This window comes from Clavelina lepadiformis, chromosome 2 (genome assembly GCF_947623445.1).
Source record: "Clavelina lepadiformis chromosome 2, kaClaLepa1.1, whole genome shotgun sequence".
In the NCBI taxonomy this organism is placed as follows: Eukaryota; Metazoa; Chordata; class Ascidiacea; order Aplousobranchia; family Clavelinidae; genus Clavelina; species Clavelina lepadiformis.
In genome coordinates this window covers 16,706,767-16,728,210 of record NC_135241.1, presented here as the reverse complement: position 1 = coordinate 16,728,210, position 21,444 = coordinate 16,706,767, and the positions used below count along the sequence as shown (strand labels likewise).

Below are 21,444 nucleotides of genomic sequence, written 5' to 3'. Positions count from 1 at the left end.
TGAACGTTAATGGGGTAATTTTGCTACCGACCGTGTCCAGGGAGAAGGTTAACAAAATTAGTGTGTTTAAATATATTAATTTGGAATTGGTTTTTGTGTGGAAAAACATTTGAAAAAATAACAAACTCCAAGTATAATGTACTTTACTGTACCCTTTCTTTGCCTGAAGTAAGTTGTGAGTCTGTGATTGTACGCTTCGACTTTTGTTTGCTTCAGGTCATGTACACCTGTTAGGTCATTCGTCATGGAAAGATCTTAATATATTATTACGGAAAAATCAATGGACACAGAGTCTCTCTATTAAAGACCATGATTTTTGTGGTTTTACTTTTGCGATTTATATATTCATTGCGGAGAGGGCGTTGCGACTTGCAACTTTGTAGGTGTTTGTATAGAAACGCTTTTCTTAATAAAGCAAACATTTTTTAATCTATAAATACGACAGTCGACAGTCACTATAAAGATGTATTTTATCATTTGACCAAAGTTTTGCTGTGCATTCACTATCTTGTTTCCAGTAGAATACTATAGCATCAGTCCAATTGGTAATACAGTATTGAAATAGTTGAACCCGTGTTTCTTGCAATAAAAAGTAATGGTTCGACACTTCTCTTTTCTACACGAAAAAAGCGAGCGTTGAAATTATTACGTATGTGTTTGGCCTACATCGTAAATTGTATGTGTTCAAATGCTCGCGTCCTATTTCGATTGCTGGTTTCCTAAAAAGGATTGGTTGATCAATATGCCCCAAGTAGAGTAGTGGAAGCGGAAAGGTATACGTAAATAAAAGACAGTTGATTATAAGTAGATAAAATGGGAGGAAAATAATAGCTTTGCTTACATCATTTTTGTGGCGCATAAATGTAAGACTTGCTTAATCAAGTTTTTAATTTAGTATTCGAAGATCGTGGACTACCATGTGTAATAGGACACGGTAAGAACTTTACAATAACGCTAAGAAGGAAATGATGTCAGTAGCTTATAAAGTGCGTCGTAGTATAGGTTATTATAAAATCGTTTGACTTTGTGCATTGTAGGTTATTTATGTAATTATTAAGCGGATGACCGATATTCTATAAAGTTAGTCTGGCAAAAATTACCCAGCCATTGGAAGTTTTCTCAACGGTATGCAAAGATGGCGTTAGCGGAGATCTTGCCCCAATTTTGCTTTTAACGTCGTGGATATAAACCGAACTTTTCAAATATTTGACTACATTATACGTATATACACCAAGTGCGAAGTGCCTTAACATTGATGTTGTACATCAAGCGGTGAATCATGAAACATCTCTGGAAAATACTCGTTTGGATTCCACTGTTTATTTGCTTGGAACATTTTGTGAATTCGCAGATGCAAAATGGCATAAACTTGGTAAGACAATAATTCAAAGAAGCGTGCGTTTAATGAACCTTGGCAAGAAATTTTTCTCGTGCTAACATGTGAAATAAAACCCTATAATCAAAAGAAGTTGCTCTAAATTTGACTCCCGACGTTACTTGAAATTAAAGAAATGGTTTAGATAGAATTCAATAAGATGTGAATGCTGCAGGGTGGAAGGAGAGTTTCACCTGTACGCATCGCAGCACCAAGAACACAACTGCAGCAACGAGGCCAAAGTCCGTCAAGACAGCAGCCTTCATTCAACCAATATGCCCCCAATCCAAATTTTCTTAATCCAGCATTTCTTTCGCGACGTATGAATACGGTGGAAGCTGAAGTAAGACGAATTTCGGGAGCTCTGAGTGCTCTTTCAAGCAACTTAAGGATTTCCTTGTCCAACACTTTAACCGAAAGACTTGGTCGTGAGTACTGTTATGTTTGATGTAAACTTTCCCACAGCAAGTAAGAAATTACGCTAATAGCGACGCAGTAATAAATTTAACACTGAAAGAAGTAGTAGTTGAAAATATGTTTTCAAGGATTTATAGCTTTAAACTAGACAAGCGACAACGTGAGTTAACCAATTGCGCAATACGGACTTGCAGCTCAAGCGAGTTATTTCTGCGGAAATGCAAAACTCATTGAAGCACAAGTTAATTGGCCCAAAGCCGGATGCTTTCATTATTTTTAGCAACACTGATCTTTGCAGAGGTACAGCAAGATGTTCAGGCCTACGACGTTCGAATTGCTGACAATCTACGGAACGTGGACCGAGTAAGCCAAGAACTGGAATACATAACCAACAGCAACGCAAATATGCAAAAGCGTATGGATAGAATAGAAGGTACGTTGATTTTGTCTTCAGCATAATGGTCCCGAACGATGTATTGACCAAAAACGCACTGATTGAAGATAAAAAGAAGTCAATAACCTCGGCAATATAACGCTGTGGGTCACTTGGCCTGAATTTTACGATTTTTTCATTTCGTTTGAGGTAATTAAATTTTCTTGTCGCTATGCTCTGTTTTTCGCGTCAGTGACGTTTAATTGCTTCTGCTATGAGATCTCAAAGAGGGGCAATTATAAATATTTGCACTCCACTTGACCCATTTCGTGAGATCATGTTTTGTCTTTTCATCATTGCTTGTATTGTAATAACTTGCACTGTAATGATGCCCAAAACGAAAGAATAAAGTGGCAAAAAACGCAAATTCATTACGTAATTCAGACGAAGATGGCGGTTTTTATTGCGTCACTATAAAAGAAACAATAGGTATGATTTAGGTATTTGGATCAAGCATGAATAGAATGTTTTCTGTAAGCTGTGACAGACAAGTAAAGAGTAATAGGTATAATTATAGCGTACTTAGTGTATAACAGGAGCATTTTGCGTTTAATAAGCCAAAACCAGTTTACCGTTGGTATATTTGTACTGAGATGAATGTAAGGTTAAAAGTATAAGGCCCGTTAACAATTCTGAAGTGAACACTGGATCTGCAACCCTATATACGCTTTCCAAAGTAAAGCGTCAGAAAACCAGAGTGATGCAGTTTGTATGGTCAAACAGATATGTATATATATTTCGTCCACAGTTAAAATACTAGCGTAGCTTACACTTTGTAATAGTTTTAGACTTTTTACTGGTTTATCGTTTTTGGCATTTGAGTTTTGCTTATGCTTTTTGCTTTATCTCAGACAAGTTTTATGACTCTGGTTTTTAACGTTTTACCATTTAAATATATAATTTTTTATATTTTAAGCAAAGCAACGTAGCCAAGAAGAGTCCATTGAAGAACTTGAAAGTTTATTGGAGAGCAGGAAAAAAGAACCTTCACCCACAAGTGACACTACCGATGAAACAGCATTGCGCACAACAGGTATAACTTATAAGTATAAAGAATTTAGATCTATTTGTCGATTTTACGTATGACTTTAAAAATCTTTCTTTTTGAATTAAAAATAGTTTTTACCCCAACGCAGGTTCAGAAAAACTAGACCAACTCTCTTCCACTCTAAATACACTCGGAATGCGAATGAATGACACCGACTCAATTATTTTAGGCTATGAAACCTACTTTCAATCTTTTGCTACCAACATCAACAGAATAAGCGAAAAAACGGATACTTTACAAAGTAGAGATATGTATAATATATCTCAACATAATACCACAACTGCATAACTCAACATAATTTTCAAAGTTGCATCAATTTTTAGGGAGTAGTATAACAAATGCACAGTCTTTAAGTCAACTCCGAGAAGACATGTACAACATTCAAAACGTTGTTCAAATAATGCAAGAAGGTAGGGCTGAATTTTGGATATTTAGTTTTACAACTGAAGGTTTATGTGATTGACGCTTAAATGAGTAGTTAATATCAAAATTTGTATAGACGACAACAAAGATAAACCGCATCCGAACGCTTACGATTCAGTTGGGTTTTCTAATTTAACAACGGCTTTCGACGAATTGAAAAACAATGTTAGATTAATCGAAGAGAACCAAGATATTCAAAGTTCAGCAATACAGGTTAGATATGAAGGCATTTATCAAAAATATCGTTGCGTGACAAACTTTATCATGTTTATGATTTACTATCGACCTTAGTTATCAATATTGGCTACCAAGCAACTGTAATTAGAATCCAAAGAGTTTAAAATTATAAAGCGTTTCAGTTACGGTAAGCCATTGTGGGTTGCAAATCTGCTATTTTCCTACGTATTTTATATGATTCATCTAGAACTATAATGAGAAAAGGCTTATAAAAAGTTTTTGACTTTGCAGAACATATCTGCATTACTTGATTCGCAACCAAACAATGCTGAGACTGTCCCTGATTATGGGGATTCCTCTTTATATGGTGATGACACCCAGCTTGTGATGGAACTTGCAACAACAGTAGCCACCTTGGAAGAGTCTGTAAAGCAAGTGCAAGGTGAGAGACTGAATAACCTAATAGATCTACTTTTGACTGTGTGACGTTCTTATCAAACTTTCTTTGTGATGGAAGCTGGCAACGACACGCACACTTTACCAGCACTTTATAAATCTTGCAGACAGACTTCAATTTGAAATTTACCTTTGTTGAACTCTACATGTATGCCACGCTTCTTCAATTTTGTCATGCTTTTCCTCAGAAAATCAGTTGATAAGCTTTGAACACTACGGCCAAAGGTTGTCAGAACTTGAAAGTGAGACGACAACCCAACAAAGAGCAACGTTGAATCTTCAAACAAGAGTTGAAGACCTGGAAGGAAACCTGCAAACTGAGGTTTGAATGTTATATGTTTGAAATAGAGTAATATTCCAACTCACATTAAAGCAAAAAAACTTCATTTTGGTGTTCTACGTATATAGCCTGAAAGTGAAGAAATTCCAGTTAGCCTTGAAGAATTTTCGTACGTAGAAACAGATGATGAAGCATCTGATCAGTTACGGGTATAACTTATTTATATCAATTTTTTAGATCGTATACTGAGGTTTAAAATCAACCCCTTTAAGTTTCAATTGCTCATAGTTTTGTATTAATTTTCAGAACTTGCAAAATCAGCTAAATAATTTGAACATGACAGTCACTCGCCATAGTCAGATATTGCTCGGATACAACACCGACATCCCTGCTGAACACTTTGCTCCAGTGAATTTCGAGTCACAAAGTCGCATTGCATCGAATGTAAGTTTTATAACCAACGACACCGTTGACTACTATTTTAGTAGTGACGATGATGTTCTGGGAGCGCCGGACTCAATTCCCACTGAAAAAGACAGATATGAAATTGTAACTACTGAGCTTTTGGAACGCCGACTTCAGGCGTATCGCGCAGAACTAAACTCAGAAAACGTCTCGGGTGGAGTGTCTTTTCAAGGTATTAACAACGATCTAAACGTACAACGCACTCGCATAGACACTTTATCCAGAACAGTTAACGATTTGAAAGCAAGACTACCTGACAAAAATGAATACATAAACGGCCATCAGTCATATCCATTCAACGTACCTGAGAAAAACAATCGTCAAACCCATTTGGAATTCGACTTAAACGCTTTAAATTTAAGCGTGGCCGCACAAGGTTTAATGTTGAGCGAAACCATCGGAACATTGGACGACTATCGGAGACGGTGAAAAAATTATGTGATTAATGTCAACTTATATCACTGAATTGGCTCAAGTAAGGAAATGGCCTTATCAGCTTTGGTTCACAACAGGCTGCGGATCCAGGAAGATCAAGAGCAATCCAGGATGGACGAACTGCAACAAATAAGAAGTCTTTTCCAAAACGCAAGTCAATCCATCTCACAGATGAGTTTGTCGGTTGCAGAACATCAACTTACCATTTCAGGCATATTAGAAGTAGGAAAATTAAAGGACTAAATAATAGAGTAGTTCATTATAAATGCCGTAGCTTATTCTTATCATGAGTTATAATATAGTTATGTACTTATGATATATGAACTGCTTATGATGCTTGAAGACACGTTAACATTTTCATTCTTATCGTTTCCTCACAGAGTTTACAAATGGAAGACAACATTTTGCTTGATTTCAATCAGCAAATTTATGAGATTCAACTTTCAATGGATGCACTGAATCGGACAGTCTCTCCCTTGACACGTCAATCACCATCAAAAGAAGAAGGGAATGAAAGAATCGTCAAAGCGACAGCTCAGTTTCCTATCTCTCATAATGATGTTAAAGAAATGGATGGCAAAAATTTTGTTAGTCAGGCTGAATTTCTTGCGCTTGCCGATGCCTTGACTGGTGTTGCTGTACGTGCTGACGTCGCTACAAAATTATACAAATCTCTGGAAAATCGCCTTGAAAACGTTTCTTTTACTGGATATGAAATGCCTCAGAGGATGAACCATTCACTAGTTGAGATGCAAGAAAAGTTTGACGTCGTCCAAACTACCGTTGGTTTTCAACAAAGTGTGATTGCATCCCTAAGTGAAGCTAATTCCCGACTTGAAAACGACGTGAGTAAAATGTTGTCGTTCATCAGGCCTCTTCGTGACAACATTACCTCGCTACGTCATGACGTCGACTTTGTGGGCACCGATCGCGATTTTATTCACTTTCTTGAAGTCAGTGTCAGAAATTTGCGAACTGACGTCGTGGAACAAAGGAAGATGCTGGGAAATCAGAGGAAAAGGATTCGATACCTAGAAAGTTCGTGTAACATTGGTTTATGCTGTATTATTTTTCTGAAAAATATTATGCTAAACGTACGTTTCCGCTTTCATAGTGTAGAAACTTCATGAAGACTCGTTTTGATTATATGCATGTTTTAATTTCAGTGGTTCAACTTGGTAGGAAATCATTAAATAATTTGTAAATATAATCATACTGAATACATAAAGTTTAGTGAAATGATTTTGTACTGTTTAGATACGAAACTAGATTCACTTTCCAAGGATTCAAACATTGTAATGCTCAATGAGTCCTTTGCTGCAGCAGACATTACAAACCATGAAGCTTTCCACAACTTGTCTTCACACAACATCGCTTCCAATACCTCTGTAAAGCGGTTGCAGGACCAAGTTGCAACAATCATCAGACGATTGGATAACAGGCAGGATACGAGAGATGCAGCTCTAGCTTCAGCAAACCAATTCTCCAACAACAAAACGGTTTTGTACGGTCAGCTGAAAAACTTCCCAGTGACAATGCGAATCTTGGAAACACAGGCATGACGGTTGTTGTTGCTCTTGTTTCCATGTTTTCTTCTTTCTTTTCACGGGTATCGTTTCTTCCCATGAAGGGCCTTGCAGTTACATGTTTTATTTTATTTATACATAGGTGCAAAGTTTACAAGAGGCTTTGCAAGTGCTGCCTCAACTTTCCTCTAAAGTTGATACCATACACAGCATGCGTAACTTGGTGTTTCAAAACGCAGCTGATATAACCACTTTTCATCAAAGTGTTGCCGATTTGGAGCAAGAAATCGACCGAATGACAAGAACAACGACTACGATTCAATTTAAAAACGAAAGATTGAATGCTTATCAAGCAGATCTGAGGTATCGCATGTTTATTCTGATGTTTTAGATGTTAAAATCCGAAAGCACCATTTTTCATAGTTATACATTTCGCTTTCAGGTCCCAGTTCAATAGCACAAAAAAACGTTTGGATCAGAGCAATGATCGCGTTTCTCAACTGTTTAGAAAATTTATCATTTTTGGAAGATATTTAAGCGGAAATACGACCGAGCTAAAAGACCGCATCCAAGCGAGTGAAATTCGTCACGACGACAGCGATCAAAGATTTGTAACCGTTTCAGATCGCGTCGTAAATCTCGAAGGTGAACTGCGGCAACAAGTTTCACTGGAAACTTTACGTCATAACGACATAAATACAGACTTGATTCGCAACAAGAGGATCCTGAAAAATACGGAGGAAACAACTACAAGGAACAGTGATAGCATTGTCACTCTGTTGAGGTCGATATCAGAAGAATCCAACACAAGGAGTAACGCCTTTGCTGAACATGATGATGAGATACAGTCCCTGCGTCAGCAGCTATCCAGTTTGGAATCTCAAAATACAGACGTTAAGCACAAGGTCTCGCAGCAAGAACAGCGTGTCTTGGAGATGAGCAATACTCAAGTTAGAAATTCAGGTAAATCAACGTATTTTTCGGTTTAAAATTGCTTTGTGGCTTGGTAACTTGAACTGTCGTCCCGCGCCAGGTTCACTTGCGCGTTTGCAAGCTCAGTATCAAACATCTTCCGAAGACATCCAGAAACTTAACGTTGATCTCGTTCCTATTAAAAATGATATATATGTTCAAATCAATAAACTAAGCACCATGGAAAGTGACTTTGCTGAACTGAGAGAAACTAGTACTTCACGGGTAACTCAATGATGTGCTTTCTGTACATTTTGGTTTAAGTTCTGACTGTAGTTTATTGATGTTCCAATAAAGATATAGGCTGTCAGGCAAAGGTAACATCCATTAATTATCCTAAATACTGCAAATACTAATTTGCTCTTCAGACAAGTAATCTTCTCTCCATTCGACAAACAATGATAACCATAAATGACGAAGTGAATTCTTTACAGCAAAGCGTGCAGGTAAACCGTAGAGAACAACCCTATAAAAATATATACCTATAAGTTATACCTGGAACGTGATTTTGACAAAATTCACTCTATAATTAGCGGGTTTTGTCACGCAGAGAAGCGACGCTTTCATGAGACGTGCTGAGCAGGCAATTCAAAAACATCGATCTGATATTAGTTTCGTCATGGATTTTTCAACCAATCATTCGTTGGCGATCGAACGACTAAAACAGCGCATTATTTCCAGAGGACAAGGTTTCAGGATTTTGTAAAGAAGCACAAAAAACCCCATTAAGGCTATTACTTAGTGTTGTATCCCTGATGAACCCATTTTACAGATTCCTTCTCTAACGTAACGCGTGAAATCTTATCGGAAATGGAATTGCTGGATTATAATTTGCAAAATGTCAGGGATGAAGTGAGCGCAATGAAGCGGGGAACAACTATCCGAGAAAATTCTGCGATTGATTTTGAAACAAGACTCACAGAACTGGCAAACAGGTTAAACGACGGATAATTTGGATCGTTTTTCGTTGGTGTAATATGCCAATAATAAGAACTCATTAACTATTACCGTTCCTAAAATGTTTTTGTTACATAATACTTTTCACACATATCTAGTGCGACAAATTACCAGAACAAAATACGAACAAACAAAGAACTGATAGATCGAACAAGGAACGACGTTAGTCGCAACCTCGATCGAGTGAGAGAGCTGGATCGTGGGTTGAGAGATCAAAGAACAGCGACGCAAGATTTGCAGCAGGTCAAATATTTGCTTCTAGATTGCTTGCAATGACGTACCAAAACTTCAAACCATGATTAACATTTTCAAAGTGCTTATTTCAAGATTTTCTTCATAGTAGTTTAGTTTACAAACTAAGCTAATGTTTTTTCTGTGCAGGTGGTTATATTGAACAGAAACGAAATAGCTTCTATGGGTGATGCGAAAGATGGCGTAGACCGAGTTAAGGATGATTTTGACCGATTGCTTGCCCGCCAAGAAAACCGCACTAGAGTTCTACGTAACACTTTAGATACTGTCAACGGTCGGGTAAGAAAGTTTCAAAGTTTGTAGATATGTTGTGTGTTGAAGTCCTTAGTTGGTTTCCAATCGCATTTTGTTCTCAGGTATCGGGTCTTCAACAGGATCTTAATGGTCACGAAAGCACCCTGAGAACTTTGCGGCAGGACCGTATAAGCTTTCAGGATAACATTGATCAAATTTATCGGTCTTCGGCTAATTTGGAAGAGTTGCTTCGTGTCACTGTGACGGACCTCGAAAGTTTGAAAAGAAATTTTGAACATAACGCAGGAACTCGATCAAATGTGCAAATGTTAGAAGAGAGGTACTTTAAGTGCTTTCAGCCTTACTTTTTGTGACAACTTGTATAGTAGGCCTGTAATGTATATTGTAAAGGACTATACGTTATCGACGAGCTAATATTCCACAAACAACGTCATTGATTCATCAGTATGTTTTATCCATCAGATTTTTTTTGTTAAAAGCTTTTTACACTTACAATAGAAGTCAAAACCCTAAAAGTTTAAACATTTGTTATTACTTGTACTAGAACATCGCAAATACGATCAGAATTTAACAGTGCTTTGCAAACAATTAACACCAACGAGAACAAGGTGTCAAGAGTACAAGCTGATATTGAAAGAATGACAAACTCCATCGCAGATGTTATTAGCTCAATAAGAAACAGGGATTGGGACAGCAGAGCGCGTGAAAGCTCACGACTGGGAGAAATCCGCAATGTACGAAACCAGGTTGAAAGGACCTCTGCTTTGCTCCGGAATGCTCAGGTACTTGTTAATCATGCTGCATTTTATTAGAAGCTTCCTTTGGAAGCCTTCTCGATTTTTTCCAACTTTCCTCATTAAAAGGCTTGATCTAAACGATTTTTGTGACTTGTCAAGCGCGAGCTCCAGAGAAATAGTGAAAGACTTCATGCACTCGATGGTCAAATTCTTGATATTAATACTCGACTTGCACAACCATTCATCCCTCATGCACCAGAACCTCCCCAAGAGACTAAAAACCAAGTGGACGAAGAGGATGATCTTCTTTCTTCTTCCGGTACATAACCTCCAATATGATACTGGTTGTAGGCAATAATTGTTCTCAGCTCCATTGTATGTGAACGCAACAGGAATTAGATTACAGCCACACTCAATGAAACAGCACTAAAAGTTTAACTTATAATTTCTGTTCAGGATGGATTGGTGTTCCACAAATGCAACTACCAGTTAAAATCAGTAATAGTCTATTGGATACTTTCAATATTTCATCATTTTTCAATGACACTCATTGGATGGATTTAATCAACACAGTGAGCAAGCAAGTTCGGGTTTTAACCAAGACCGTCGACTCTATCCGCGGAGATCTTAAAGAACAACAATTGACGCTGGATCAAAGAGGAGAACAGATTGCGATTGTAAGTTGTTATGTTTGGTTTTAGAAGTACATTATCTTCATATTTTCATTGTTCAGTTTTGTTTTTTCTTTTGAGCTTTATTTTTATGTTGAAAGAGGAATGCGCCACACTTTGTTTTTTCATCATTGCAGGTTCTAAATCAGTCTTCCCAAAATAAGCAGCAAGAGAACGATGCGGCCCTGAGCTTATTGCCGCTTGTTACCTCTCTTGAAAATGACTTGCAGTATCTCTTTGAAAAGATGGGGGATTTCGATTCCTTATCATTTGACGATTTGAAATCCGAAGTCCAATCTTTCCAAGAAGATATTTTAAAATCAAAGGATCTCTACAAGTCTTACGAGCTTTTTGTGAACAAAACAAATGAAGATTTGTCTTTTGTAAAACTTCGTTTTGAAGAAAGGTTGTTTGTTTTATAGTATCAGAATACGATGCGCAAAATTTCATTTCTTAAACTTTTTTAAGTAATTGTTTTCAAGGGTTTACTATATGCGTCCTTTAAAGACTGTTTAAAGTAAAAATTCTTTTTAAAAGACTTTCCATTGAAGAAGAAGCAAGAGCAAACATAAGCAGACGTTTCTACGATATTGCTGGAGCTGTGTCAAAGATCAGTCTTGATATTTCGGAACATTTGCACGTGACTACAGAAGATAAGTTAAACTTGACCCAAGAAGCGATATCAAATCTCGAAAACCGTTTTCTGGTAAACAAGTTTATTTTCCAAATATCACGTCGATCAAAAAATAACGAGAAAATATCTCAAAAATTGCAGAACATCAGTGTGAAACTGACAGACTTATCGAATCTTAGCAAGGAATTGACAAACGGAACGAGTTTTGCAAACAACAAAAATGCCGACTTGGGCAATGTTACCAAGAATCTAGAGAACGCTTTACGCCAAAGAATCGACAGTTCATCAGAAAGTCTGGCTGAAGAGCTGGAAAATTTAACAACACTATTTGGCACAGTAAAAAAGAATCTAGATTTTCTTATCCAAGAGATTGAAGTAATTAAGGAAAATCTTACCAATGATGTATCTGCAGACAATCATACGCATGACGAGGTTAATCAGGTATAATGTGTTGCAAATATGCCTGCTGGTGACTATTTTTGTCTAAAGTTTCAAATGGCTTTGATTAGAGACTTAAAACGATTGTTAAACAAAGTACCCACTTGTAATGTTTTCTGATAAGCTTATTTTTAACTTATTTAGCTTCAAGCTATATCTCGTTCCACGAAGCAAATGCAAACGCAAATAACGTCCTTGAGCGGACAAGTGTCTCAAGTTAAGCGCCAACGTTCTGATGCTTATAAAATTTTGCTTGACAAATTGACTGAAAATGAAGCTTCTTTGAACAGGTAAGGGTACAATTTGCTCATATACTGGTGCAATAATGTGAATTGGGTCAATGAGGAATACAACTCCCGGAAAATAGTTTTTGGATGTTTTTTTATTGATTTGCAGTGTCATATTGAAACTAAGTATGCAAGAAAGTCTTCTGAAGGAACACAATACCACGCTCAAATCTGTCCAAGGTGACTTAAAAGCTCTGTGTAATAGAAAGAACTCTTACCAGAACGTTTCAGGAAAGATGTATTCATCCAGTCAGTCTACATTTTGGATTTTTATTACTTTTGTCTATACACTATACCAGTGGTTTTCAACCTTTTTCATACCGCGACCCATTTTAACAACCCAATGTAACTAACGACCCCCTTCCAAAAATTTTGATTCAGGCATATGTGGTACATTTGTGTATGCGCAATAGCACAAAAAAATCTAATTAAAAATAACATAAATTATGATGCCACTCTGTTGAAAAAAATACTCATTTATTGAATTGGTATATATTAATTGAAATTCTCGTAATAGTGATTAGTACTTAATTGTCGTCTTCGCGACCCCCAGAGAAAAGGCAAACGACCCACCCGGGGGTCGCGACCCCCAGGTTGAAAACCACTGCTCTATACTATTGACATAGCAAAATTTGTTGCAATAACGCTGAACTTAAGGAATTGATTTTTATTGTATGTGTAATGCTTAGTTTTAAATGCCCAGGTGCCGTTTTAATGTCAAATGCAATCCCTGATTTGATAATTGAATTGGCGAATAAACTGGAAGCCTTTAATACAACGATTCAAAGTTTAGTTACCAATGCTGTAAACAAGGAATCAACGTACACAGATTTTCAATCGTACACTTATGAGTACGTCCCTGGCGAAGAGCAAGTGGAGGTGATCTAGGTCCTTTGTTAATTTCAATCTTGCCTGTCATTTTCTAACCAGGCATGTACTGCAGGTTGTTGCAGATGAAGACGTTCCATCAGTTACAAGTGAATACGTGGAATCGACTAGTTCTCAGGTTTGTTGGCTTGTAAAAGAATAGCCAGTTAAGCATCAATCACTCGATGTATTTTCTTTAATGCAAGTTTAGTTATGTACGTTAAACATGCCACATTGTATTTACGACATGCTATGATACTAATACGTAATGATATTGTTATGCTGTTTCATTTCACGAATTTCATTTGTGAAAATTAATTTTTTCCAGGAATTTCTTATGGCAATAACGCAAAACTTAGTTAATGTGAATTCTCATATGGCGCAAACACTTCGTCAAATCGTAAAAGAAATGCGATCAGAACATTTAAATGCTGTCCCGGATAACCAGCGCGAGATCAGCGATGATGGCTATATGAATGGAATTGAACTTATGAATATGACCCTGATGAATATCTCAAAACGATTCAACGAGATTGGTTAGACGTGATCACGATTTTGAAACTAATTCACCTTTTTTCTCGGTGCTATCTGCACTGCTCAAATTTTATCTTATACTTTCTCATTTCTCGCAGAGATTTTAAAGCATTCTCCTTCACCAAGTAGTAATCAAGGTGTTCTGGACGACGTGATGGCAAGCATTGGGTCTTTAAGGCAACAGGTACAAAAGCTTCAAACGGAACGTGAAGAAAAATCTGAAGTAAGCCTAACAAAAGTTATGTTATTCTTTGGTTCTCAAACACGGTACTTGATAACAATTATTAACAATGAATTCTATAATCGTAAAACGGATTTCCTACAGTGAAAACAGAAGATTTATTAACCACACAAATGTTCTCCTAGAATCTGACAAGGTTTCTCTTTAACAACGTCGAACAACTTCGTAATGAAGTTGTTTTCTGCAGGATGGACTTAGCCAATTTGCAAACCGATATTACGCTCTTTAATGTAACTTTGTCCGGATATTCGGAAACAGAGGACCTTCAAGTATATTGTTTGTACATACTCCTGCTGTGGATGTGTGTGAATAAATCAGTGCAGTCGGTCATGACTGTTTCCTGTGCATTTAGGATGTCAGCATGAGAAACATGCTTCTAATGCAAGAAAAGCAAGGTCGGGCTGTTGACGATTGGAAGACACAGTCTGGCAACTTCGCCCAGCAACTGCAAAACACCACCCTAGAATTTCAACAACGCATGGAGGGAAATGAAGAAAGGTTGGCGTGATAACCAGCATAAGCCAATATAAATGTATGCTGAAGCTTTAACTGAGCATTGTATATTTTCAGAGTATTTCAGCGTTTGACGGAAGTAAGTCAGCAAATTGGATTAGATCAAGACACTCTGATGTCGGAGGTATTTTCTCTTAGCGACGACGTGGCTTCTGTCAACTTCACACTCGATTCTGTACTGGCATTTATAACAGCCTTGCAAGAAGGTTTGTACTGGAAAATGTAACTCGACGCTTTAATAAATATCTTACGCCTACTTGAGTTTTAACATTAGCCGATATTCCATCACCATGTGATATAATACAAGTGCTACAGTTTATGGTATAACTAACAGCGTGTGTTATTAACGAGCAGATATAAGAACTCGCACTTTGGGCGTTGAGAGCATACCCGTGTTACGCAACACAATGGAACAACACGAAGATTTTATCAGCAGTATATTGCAACTGCAGAGGGAGCAAGAAACGTAAAAATATTTTTGTAATCATAAATTTTATTTCTAACTCTGTGAAGATGTGCAAACTTTTGAAAAAATATCTTGTTAGCGATAAAGAGGTTCGTTTTTCTCCAGCACATCACGATTCCATAGTACTTTAAAATGTTTCATCTCAGTTTGTCTAAAATCATAGTGCAATGAATGCAATTTTCGCCACTTCTTCATCGTATGAAGCTCTTTTGTCGAGTTTTTCTGACAAACTGGAGGAAGTATCTGAAGACATTGATACAAATAAAAACAGAATCACTGATCTCACCAACAAAACTATCTACGGAAAAGAGCAATATGGAGAAGAATTTCGGAATGTGCAAAACCTATACCATTTGTACCCCAGCTAACAATAGTTTTATATATTTTTGGTTTACAACACTTTCACTAACTTTCCTTCTTATATTTTGTATTTATGATGTCTCCTGATCAACCGTGTTATTTCTTCCAGGAACTGATCGCCCTGCAGCAGCAGCTAAATAACTCAACTTCGCAAATTAGTGAAGTGAAATCGAAGTTAGAGAGTCGTTTAAATGAATTTGACACAAATATCAATATCACTATACAAAATATTGAAGGGAATATTTTTGACATCCAACGGGAAATAGCCGATGGCGAGGCAACCGATCAAACTCTAGATTTGACCTTGATGACGCATTCAACAGAACTTAAAGGATTGTCAAGAAGCATTCACGTTCGTAACACTGCATTGCTGTATTTGAGTTTCACCTAATGCTATTTTATTTGGCGCCGTATACAGTTTAGATAATTAGTACTTGTATGCATTTCCGACTCAGCTTTTTTTACTGACAACATTTTCATGCAAGAATTATACATTTTTAAAGGTGTAGTTACATGTTTTTAGGCTGCTGAGCAGATGTTGAGAACTCTCTCCGATACAGTGACATTAAACAGTAATCAACTAACACTGGTTAGCAATGAGTTCCTAAGAAGATCCAACCAAGGAAGTGCATTCTTACTCCTCACCCAAATTACTGCAAATCATACTTCGAAGCTGCGAGACTTGGAAGATCAGGTAAAATTGTCTTCGTTGCCTGTTGATAATATAATGATGCAGTTAAGTGCAGCTTATACTGTATGTGGCCCTATATTATTTACTTAAAGGTTGCTATTCTTTCGCGAAATCAAAATCCAACGTCAGTGCGAATAGTTGTACCACCTATACGTTCAAATCCAGCCAGGCCAACGACCCCTATTAAAGGTATAAGGTCCCGAGAAGGATATTAATGTTTATGAAATATATTTTCTTTATCTCAATCTTACCGGTTTTTTATCGCAGTCACACCAACGGGGCCGTCGGATCAACCAACGTCACTTATTCCATCACCAACCGGGCTTAGAGTAGTGTCAGCCACATCCACTGATCTCACTGTGTCGTGGAACCCAGCTATTGGAATCAACAAATATCGGTTGATTTTAAGAAATCTTGCTGATCGGCAAGAAACGTTGCAGGTATACTCAATGTTTGGGGACAGCATAAAAGCCCTCCCTCCTCCCTTCAGTCAAACAGTCGTACGTTGAGAATGTGTAAGATTGTTATTATAGTAAAAACAAACATTTTCATCTCATTTTTTTGTTGCAGATTACCGCCGTTGCTCCTCCTGTAACAATTAATAATCTCTCGCCCTCTGGACAGTACACGTTGACTTTACATTCCGTTATCAATAACCATATCAGCAAACCTTCGTATGCTTTTGGAGAGACGGGTATGGGCACTTGATATATTCGGATCAAACCAGCATTTATAAGAAACTAAAACAATCTTGCTTCATAATTGACGTGACAATATTGGCTCAATGAATGGAACAATAAATTGAATCAACTTGATAACTTTTCAGCTCCCAGACCAAGTGCCCGTCCGGCTGTTCCTCGAACTTCTTCCACGACTACCACAACAACTCCCACAACAATGACTACCACCACGACAGCTTCAACCACTACATCGACAACTGCGTCTACATCTGACGTCAATGCCATTTCTGCTGATATCTCTCAACCACAAACCAATGTTGCAGAAGACGCCGGTACTATCATGCAATTTTTGTACTATTATTTCTATACATTAATTAAAACATAAAATGTCGATTGGTGCTGAAAATGTTATTACAACTCCTTGTAGTGTTTTCTTGCGATTTCGACAACCGAAACATTTGCGGTTTTACCAACGATCATTTGGGTAACTTTGACTGGACACAGCACAACGGAACTACATCATCATCTGACACCGGTCCAACTAATGACCACACCAGAAGCGACGAAACAGGTTTGGAGTTAATAAGATCTTATATACATGATCAGGCTTTCTTATGCCGTCCTTTGACACATGATTAGTTTATCCTTCAATATTTTAAAAAGTTATAATCAAATTTATAAGCATTTCTAAACAAGAGTTATGACGTGTATTCTTTAAATATAAAACGTTGTTCTTGAAGGGTTTTATATGTATATCGAGGCTTCCAGGCCACGCGTAGAAAATGACGTTGCAAGACTGTTGTCTCCTGCAATGGACCCAACTAATGGTGGGTTTTCTTACAGGCTGCTGCTTTGTGAGTGTTCGACCTGCTTGAGTACAAAGCACATACACTTATGACATTTTTGCGTTTTCAGGTGCTTGTTTGGAGTTCTATTATCATATGTTTGGAGTAGGAATCGGGGACTTTAACGTGATGTTGCAACTAGAAAACGGTACCTCTCATCATCTCTGGAGCGAGAGTGGTGACCATGGTAACCAATGGAATAAAGCCAAAGCGACACTTGTCTCTGACCATTCTTTTACAGTAAGCCACTTTCCGTGTCGAAATAAAAAATATATATAAAGTAAGCAGATGTGTTATGTATGATCTAAAAGCAATCCTATCATCTATGCAAAGATTTTGGTATTCACACGTGTTCAAAATGATTAAAGCATTCAGCCATTTTATAGCAGATGAATTTTGAAAGCATTTTACTCAGGATGTCCCTTGGTTTTTCAGATCGTGTTTGAAGCTACAGTTGGATCTAATTTTCACTCTGACACCGCATTGGATGACGTCAATATAAAGCATGGTGCCTGCCCGAAACCATTGTTCCAATGTGACTTCGACCAAGGAAGCTTGTGCGGCTTTATCCAGGTACCAATGACTTTTTTAACTCAAAAGCTATTACCATCTGTTCAGTATTCTACAAAAATAGTATTGGTTGTTGCGTTACATCAGGATTCAGATGATGATTTCGACTGGATACCGAATAGTGGAGCCACGTCTTCTGCTGATACAGGACCTATCGCAGATAATACATTGGAAAATAGCTCTGGTTTTTATCTTTACTTGGAATCTTCGGATCCAAGGTCTCGAAAATTGTCTTATCAGATTTGAAAAGTTTTCATAAACTGTCAGAGTTGAACGCTTTATACAATATCCAGTCAAATTAGGATATTCTATTGGTTAATTTTGAATTGATGATTTATACATTTTAGACAAACTGGCGATATTACTCGTTTGTCCTCTCCATTAATGAACCCTACGAATGCACAGTGCTTGCAATTCTACTACCACATGCATGTGAGTAAATTACAATTCAAATATTGCAGTGAGTTCGTATTCAGAAGCAAATTTTTGTTGATCTTTATTCGTAGATAATTTTTTTGTTTTAGGGGTCCGACATAGGAACGTTGAATGTCTATCTTCGTCAGCGATCTAATCCTGATGACTTAGGTGTGCCTATTTGGTCTAAAACAGGACCACAAGGTGTGTGAAACTTTACAGTGACTTGAATAATCGCATTTGCTAATTTCTCGGCTGTTATGATCGGCATTATTTGCACTCCGACAGCTAAAATATTGCCCTTTCCGATAAGGCATATGGTCATGTTTATACAATCGATTGTATAGGCTACAATAATTGTAATAAATTATTTATTAATAATTGTGCCTAAAATTTTAAAGGCAATGTATGCTGTCTTTGCACTTTTGGTTGCTACCTATTTTAATCCCAATGCCAGAATAATTTAGACAATGTAAAAACTAAGACATTTTTGAAATTTTCTAAATTTACATCAATGAAGTCAACCAAACTCTCAAAGTTATCTAGAAATGACTAAATGTTGACAAAGAATATTCAGTTATTGATAAATTTTTGCGCTGCTATCTCTTGTCTAGTGGAATTATTCCGGTATAAACATTGTTACGTGTGTTCCCTTTTAGGATTTAGGTGGTTTCGGGGAAGGACATCGGTTGTATCTTCAGACTCGTTCCAATTCGTTTTCGAAGGGGTTCGTGGCTTAGATTACCATGGCGATATTGCTATCGATGATATTTCCATCAGAAATGGTCTTTGCGAGCAGCCCGGTATACGAGACTCTTTGTGATTTCGAAACAAGCATTGTATTTATCAACTTATGCGTATCATCTTCAAATTTTCATCATGATCTTATTCGTTTTATATTGGTTAGCATTACCATATGCGTGTATCTTAAAGGTCAAATAAAACAGTCAATTGATTAAACTGCATGTGTCGTTAATATACATACCCGTAGTCTTTTTAAATAAGAAGGAATAACCGTCGCTGGTCGTAGCGTGACAGAGCTTATAGTTGTTTAGGTGTATATGATTACAGAAATAATCTTCGACCGTTACCTTGTTACAATTTTAGTATGTTCGGTTGGTTTACGATTTGGAGATGTGTGCTATAAAGTCGTAAAAGATGGTAAGACTTACTTGGAAGCAAGCGCACATTGCAGATCAAACGGAGGCATTCTAGCGACGATAAAAACCCAAGTGCAGCAAGATTTTATAGTGGTAAGCGCTAAGCAGTTTGATAGTAGTAGCAACAAATGTGCTTTTATGTCTGTTTATAAAACATATGAACCCATCTCTATGCCTCTACAGGTTCTTCTCAACAAAGAGGGATTTCGTTGGACTTTTTTCTGGATCGGATTGGACGATTTGGGCAGAGAAGGTCATTTCGTTTACAGGTATTGTGCAGAAACAAGATAAATTGCAACACATATCCTGAGGTTTAGTGTTGCAGACATTAAAAGAGCACAGACAAAATTCCTATTTTAATGTGTTTATCAACACCACCGTATACCTATAACTTAACTTACTTTAGTGATGACACCCCATTGGACCTGGGTGCCAATAACTTTGGGATGTGGGCTCCCGATGAGCCTAATGACGCCCTTGGTGACGAAGACTGCGTCAATATAGAGATGTCTTCAGATAAAAGAGTATGGAAAGACGTTCCTTGCAATAGAAAGAACTGGTTCATTTGTCAATATCCTTTCTCGCAATAGTGACATATAGTATCTAATTACGTGATGCTCTATCTTTTGTGTTTATTTTATTTTTAAGCCTCATTTTGTTTATTGATATTTTGAATTGTTTACCGTTTTCGGATATAAACTTATACCTCACCCACTTGCCATTGCTTTTCCATCCTCATAATCATATACATGTTACACGAATATCTTGCCTTGTTTAGCTTTTCAATAATTGTTTACCTGCATGCATATTTTTGAAATATCTTCTTTACGGTTTCTATTACTTTTTGTCAACGTTTTGTTGCTGTGTAAGCTCATTTCAACTCATTTCACATTCCTTTATACTCTTTTAATGAATGGAATTGAACAGTATTTCCGTCACTACATTGCTAATGCCGCGATATAAATTAAAGTTTACCTCGTACTTGCTTTTCCTACTTTTAAATACCTAGATGTAGCTTATTGAAGCCGAAAGATTCTTTGCGTTGTCAATATATTGTTTGCAACAAAAAAACTGGGCTTTTTCCTTTTTGGCTTTAAATGCAATCTGATTAGTGTCATGCAGAGGGGAATTACACGAATAACTTCCTGCTTAAAAAAGCGTATATGAGATTACTGTAAAATCATGACATCTATACATGTTATATACGCTGCCAATTTTGTAAGGAAGGTGTGTTGATATTCAAAAAAATGATAAAACAACGTAAGGTTTCATGATAAGAGCAGGGCCACGAACTTCAGAAAAGACGTACTAAGCGTTGGTGACCTTGCAAACTATTGTGCAGTTTATAAGCATTGGGTTAATTAGCAAAATGCCGCTAGTATACCAGCTCTTTAACGGCTATGCCGCTATAGAATTGTATGGAGTTTGTTTGTAAAACTATAATAATAATAATGTTATAATTAATTAATTAATAATAATATAATATTAAAATTTTTTATGTTGTCGTTCTGTATAGTGGACTAGTGGCATTCCATATCATGTTTATTTTTTGACGTTGAAATAGTCGGTGAGCAGTATGCGTTGTACAAAGTAGACTTGTGTGAGTAAATAACACGTCACGAGGATTTGATGCACATAAGCAAGCCTATTGCCATGTGATGCGAGTCATATGACGAATATTAATTGTCATACGCTCTTCTACGTTGCACGTCTACGTATCATGTGATTGGAAGCCAGTCTTTCTCTTGTGTGAAAACCTGAAACCAATGCGTTTAATTAAAATAATCGGCTTATTAAGTCACGAGCTGCATTCCTTCATTGAGTAATCAATAAACAACATGCATTGAACTGCAAGGGTAGAAGCG

General features: G+C 37.1%; 1 protein-coding gene across 3 annotated transcripts; it reads left to right on the top strand.

Moving 5' to 3' along the window:
* Positions 1-680: 680 nt before the first annotated feature.
* On the top strand, positions 681-20,975 carry LOC143445896 (uncharacterized). 3 transcript variants are annotated; one of them, XM_076945282.1, is made up of 59 exons: positions 681-773; positions 896-934; positions 1,271-1,372; positions 1,551-1,803; positions 2,091-2,225; positions 3,142-3,258; positions 3,362-3,514; positions 3,597-3,683; positions 3,773-3,909; positions 4,165-4,315; positions 4,518-4,651; positions 4,738-4,818; positions 4,916-5,499; positions 5,587-5,731; positions 5,890-6,547; positions 6,767-7,065; positions 7,178-7,398; positions 7,478-7,998; positions 8,069-8,232; positions 8,376-8,453; positions 8,558-8,696; positions 8,780-8,942; positions 9,063-9,207; positions 9,346-9,495; positions 9,573-9,790; positions 10,016-10,253; positions 10,368-10,527; positions 10,665-10,885; positions 11,017-11,285; positions 11,417-11,585; positions 11,655-11,954; positions 12,096-12,241; positions 12,348-12,487; positions 12,942-13,117; positions 13,182-13,244; positions 13,434-13,641; positions 13,738-13,862; positions 14,006-14,149; positions 14,233-14,378; positions 14,451-14,599; positions 14,748-14,859; positions 15,023-15,194; positions 15,329-15,571; positions 15,743-15,913; positions 16,003-16,099; positions 16,178-16,350; positions 16,481-16,604; positions 16,737-16,922; positions 17,018-17,161; positions 17,331-17,417; positions 17,506-17,675; positions 17,871-18,008; positions 18,093-18,223; positions 18,353-18,437; positions 18,530-18,623; positions 19,079-19,222; positions 19,527-19,672; positions 19,763-19,848; positions 19,986-20,975. In XM_076945282.1, the coding sequence occupies exons 3-59, from the start codon at positions 1,280-1,282 to the stop codon at positions 20,167-20,169; spliced, it is 10,167 nt and encodes a 3,388-aa protein (XP_076801397.1). In that variant the 5' UTR covers positions 681-773; positions 896-934; positions 1,271-1,279; the 3' UTR covers positions 20,170-20,975. The 3 variants fall into 3 exon arrangements, with proteins under 3 accessions (XP_076801397.1, XP_076801398.1, XP_076801399.1); XM_076945283.1 differs by having other exon boundaries at positions 737-1,372; positions 12,348-12,418; XM_076945284.1 differs by lacking the exon at positions 4,738-4,818 and having other exon boundaries at positions 738-1,372.
* The last annotated feature ends 469 nt before the right edge of the window (positions 20,976-21,444 follow it).

Excerpts from the sequence above, each read along its gene's own strand:
- LOC143445896 (XM_076945282.1), top strand. The coding sequence starts at position 1,280 with ATGAAACATCTCTGGAAAATACTCGTTTGGATTCCACTGTTTATTTGC. Across the intron at positions 3,910-4,164 it reads TTCAAAGTTCAGCAATACAG|AACATATCTGCATTACTTGA; the intron begins GTTAGATATGAA and ends TTGACTTTGCAG. Across the intron at positions 11,286-11,416 it reads AAACTTCGTTTTGAAGAAAG|ACTTTCCATTGAAGAAGAAG; the intron begins GTTGTTTGTTTT and ends TCTTTTTAAAAG.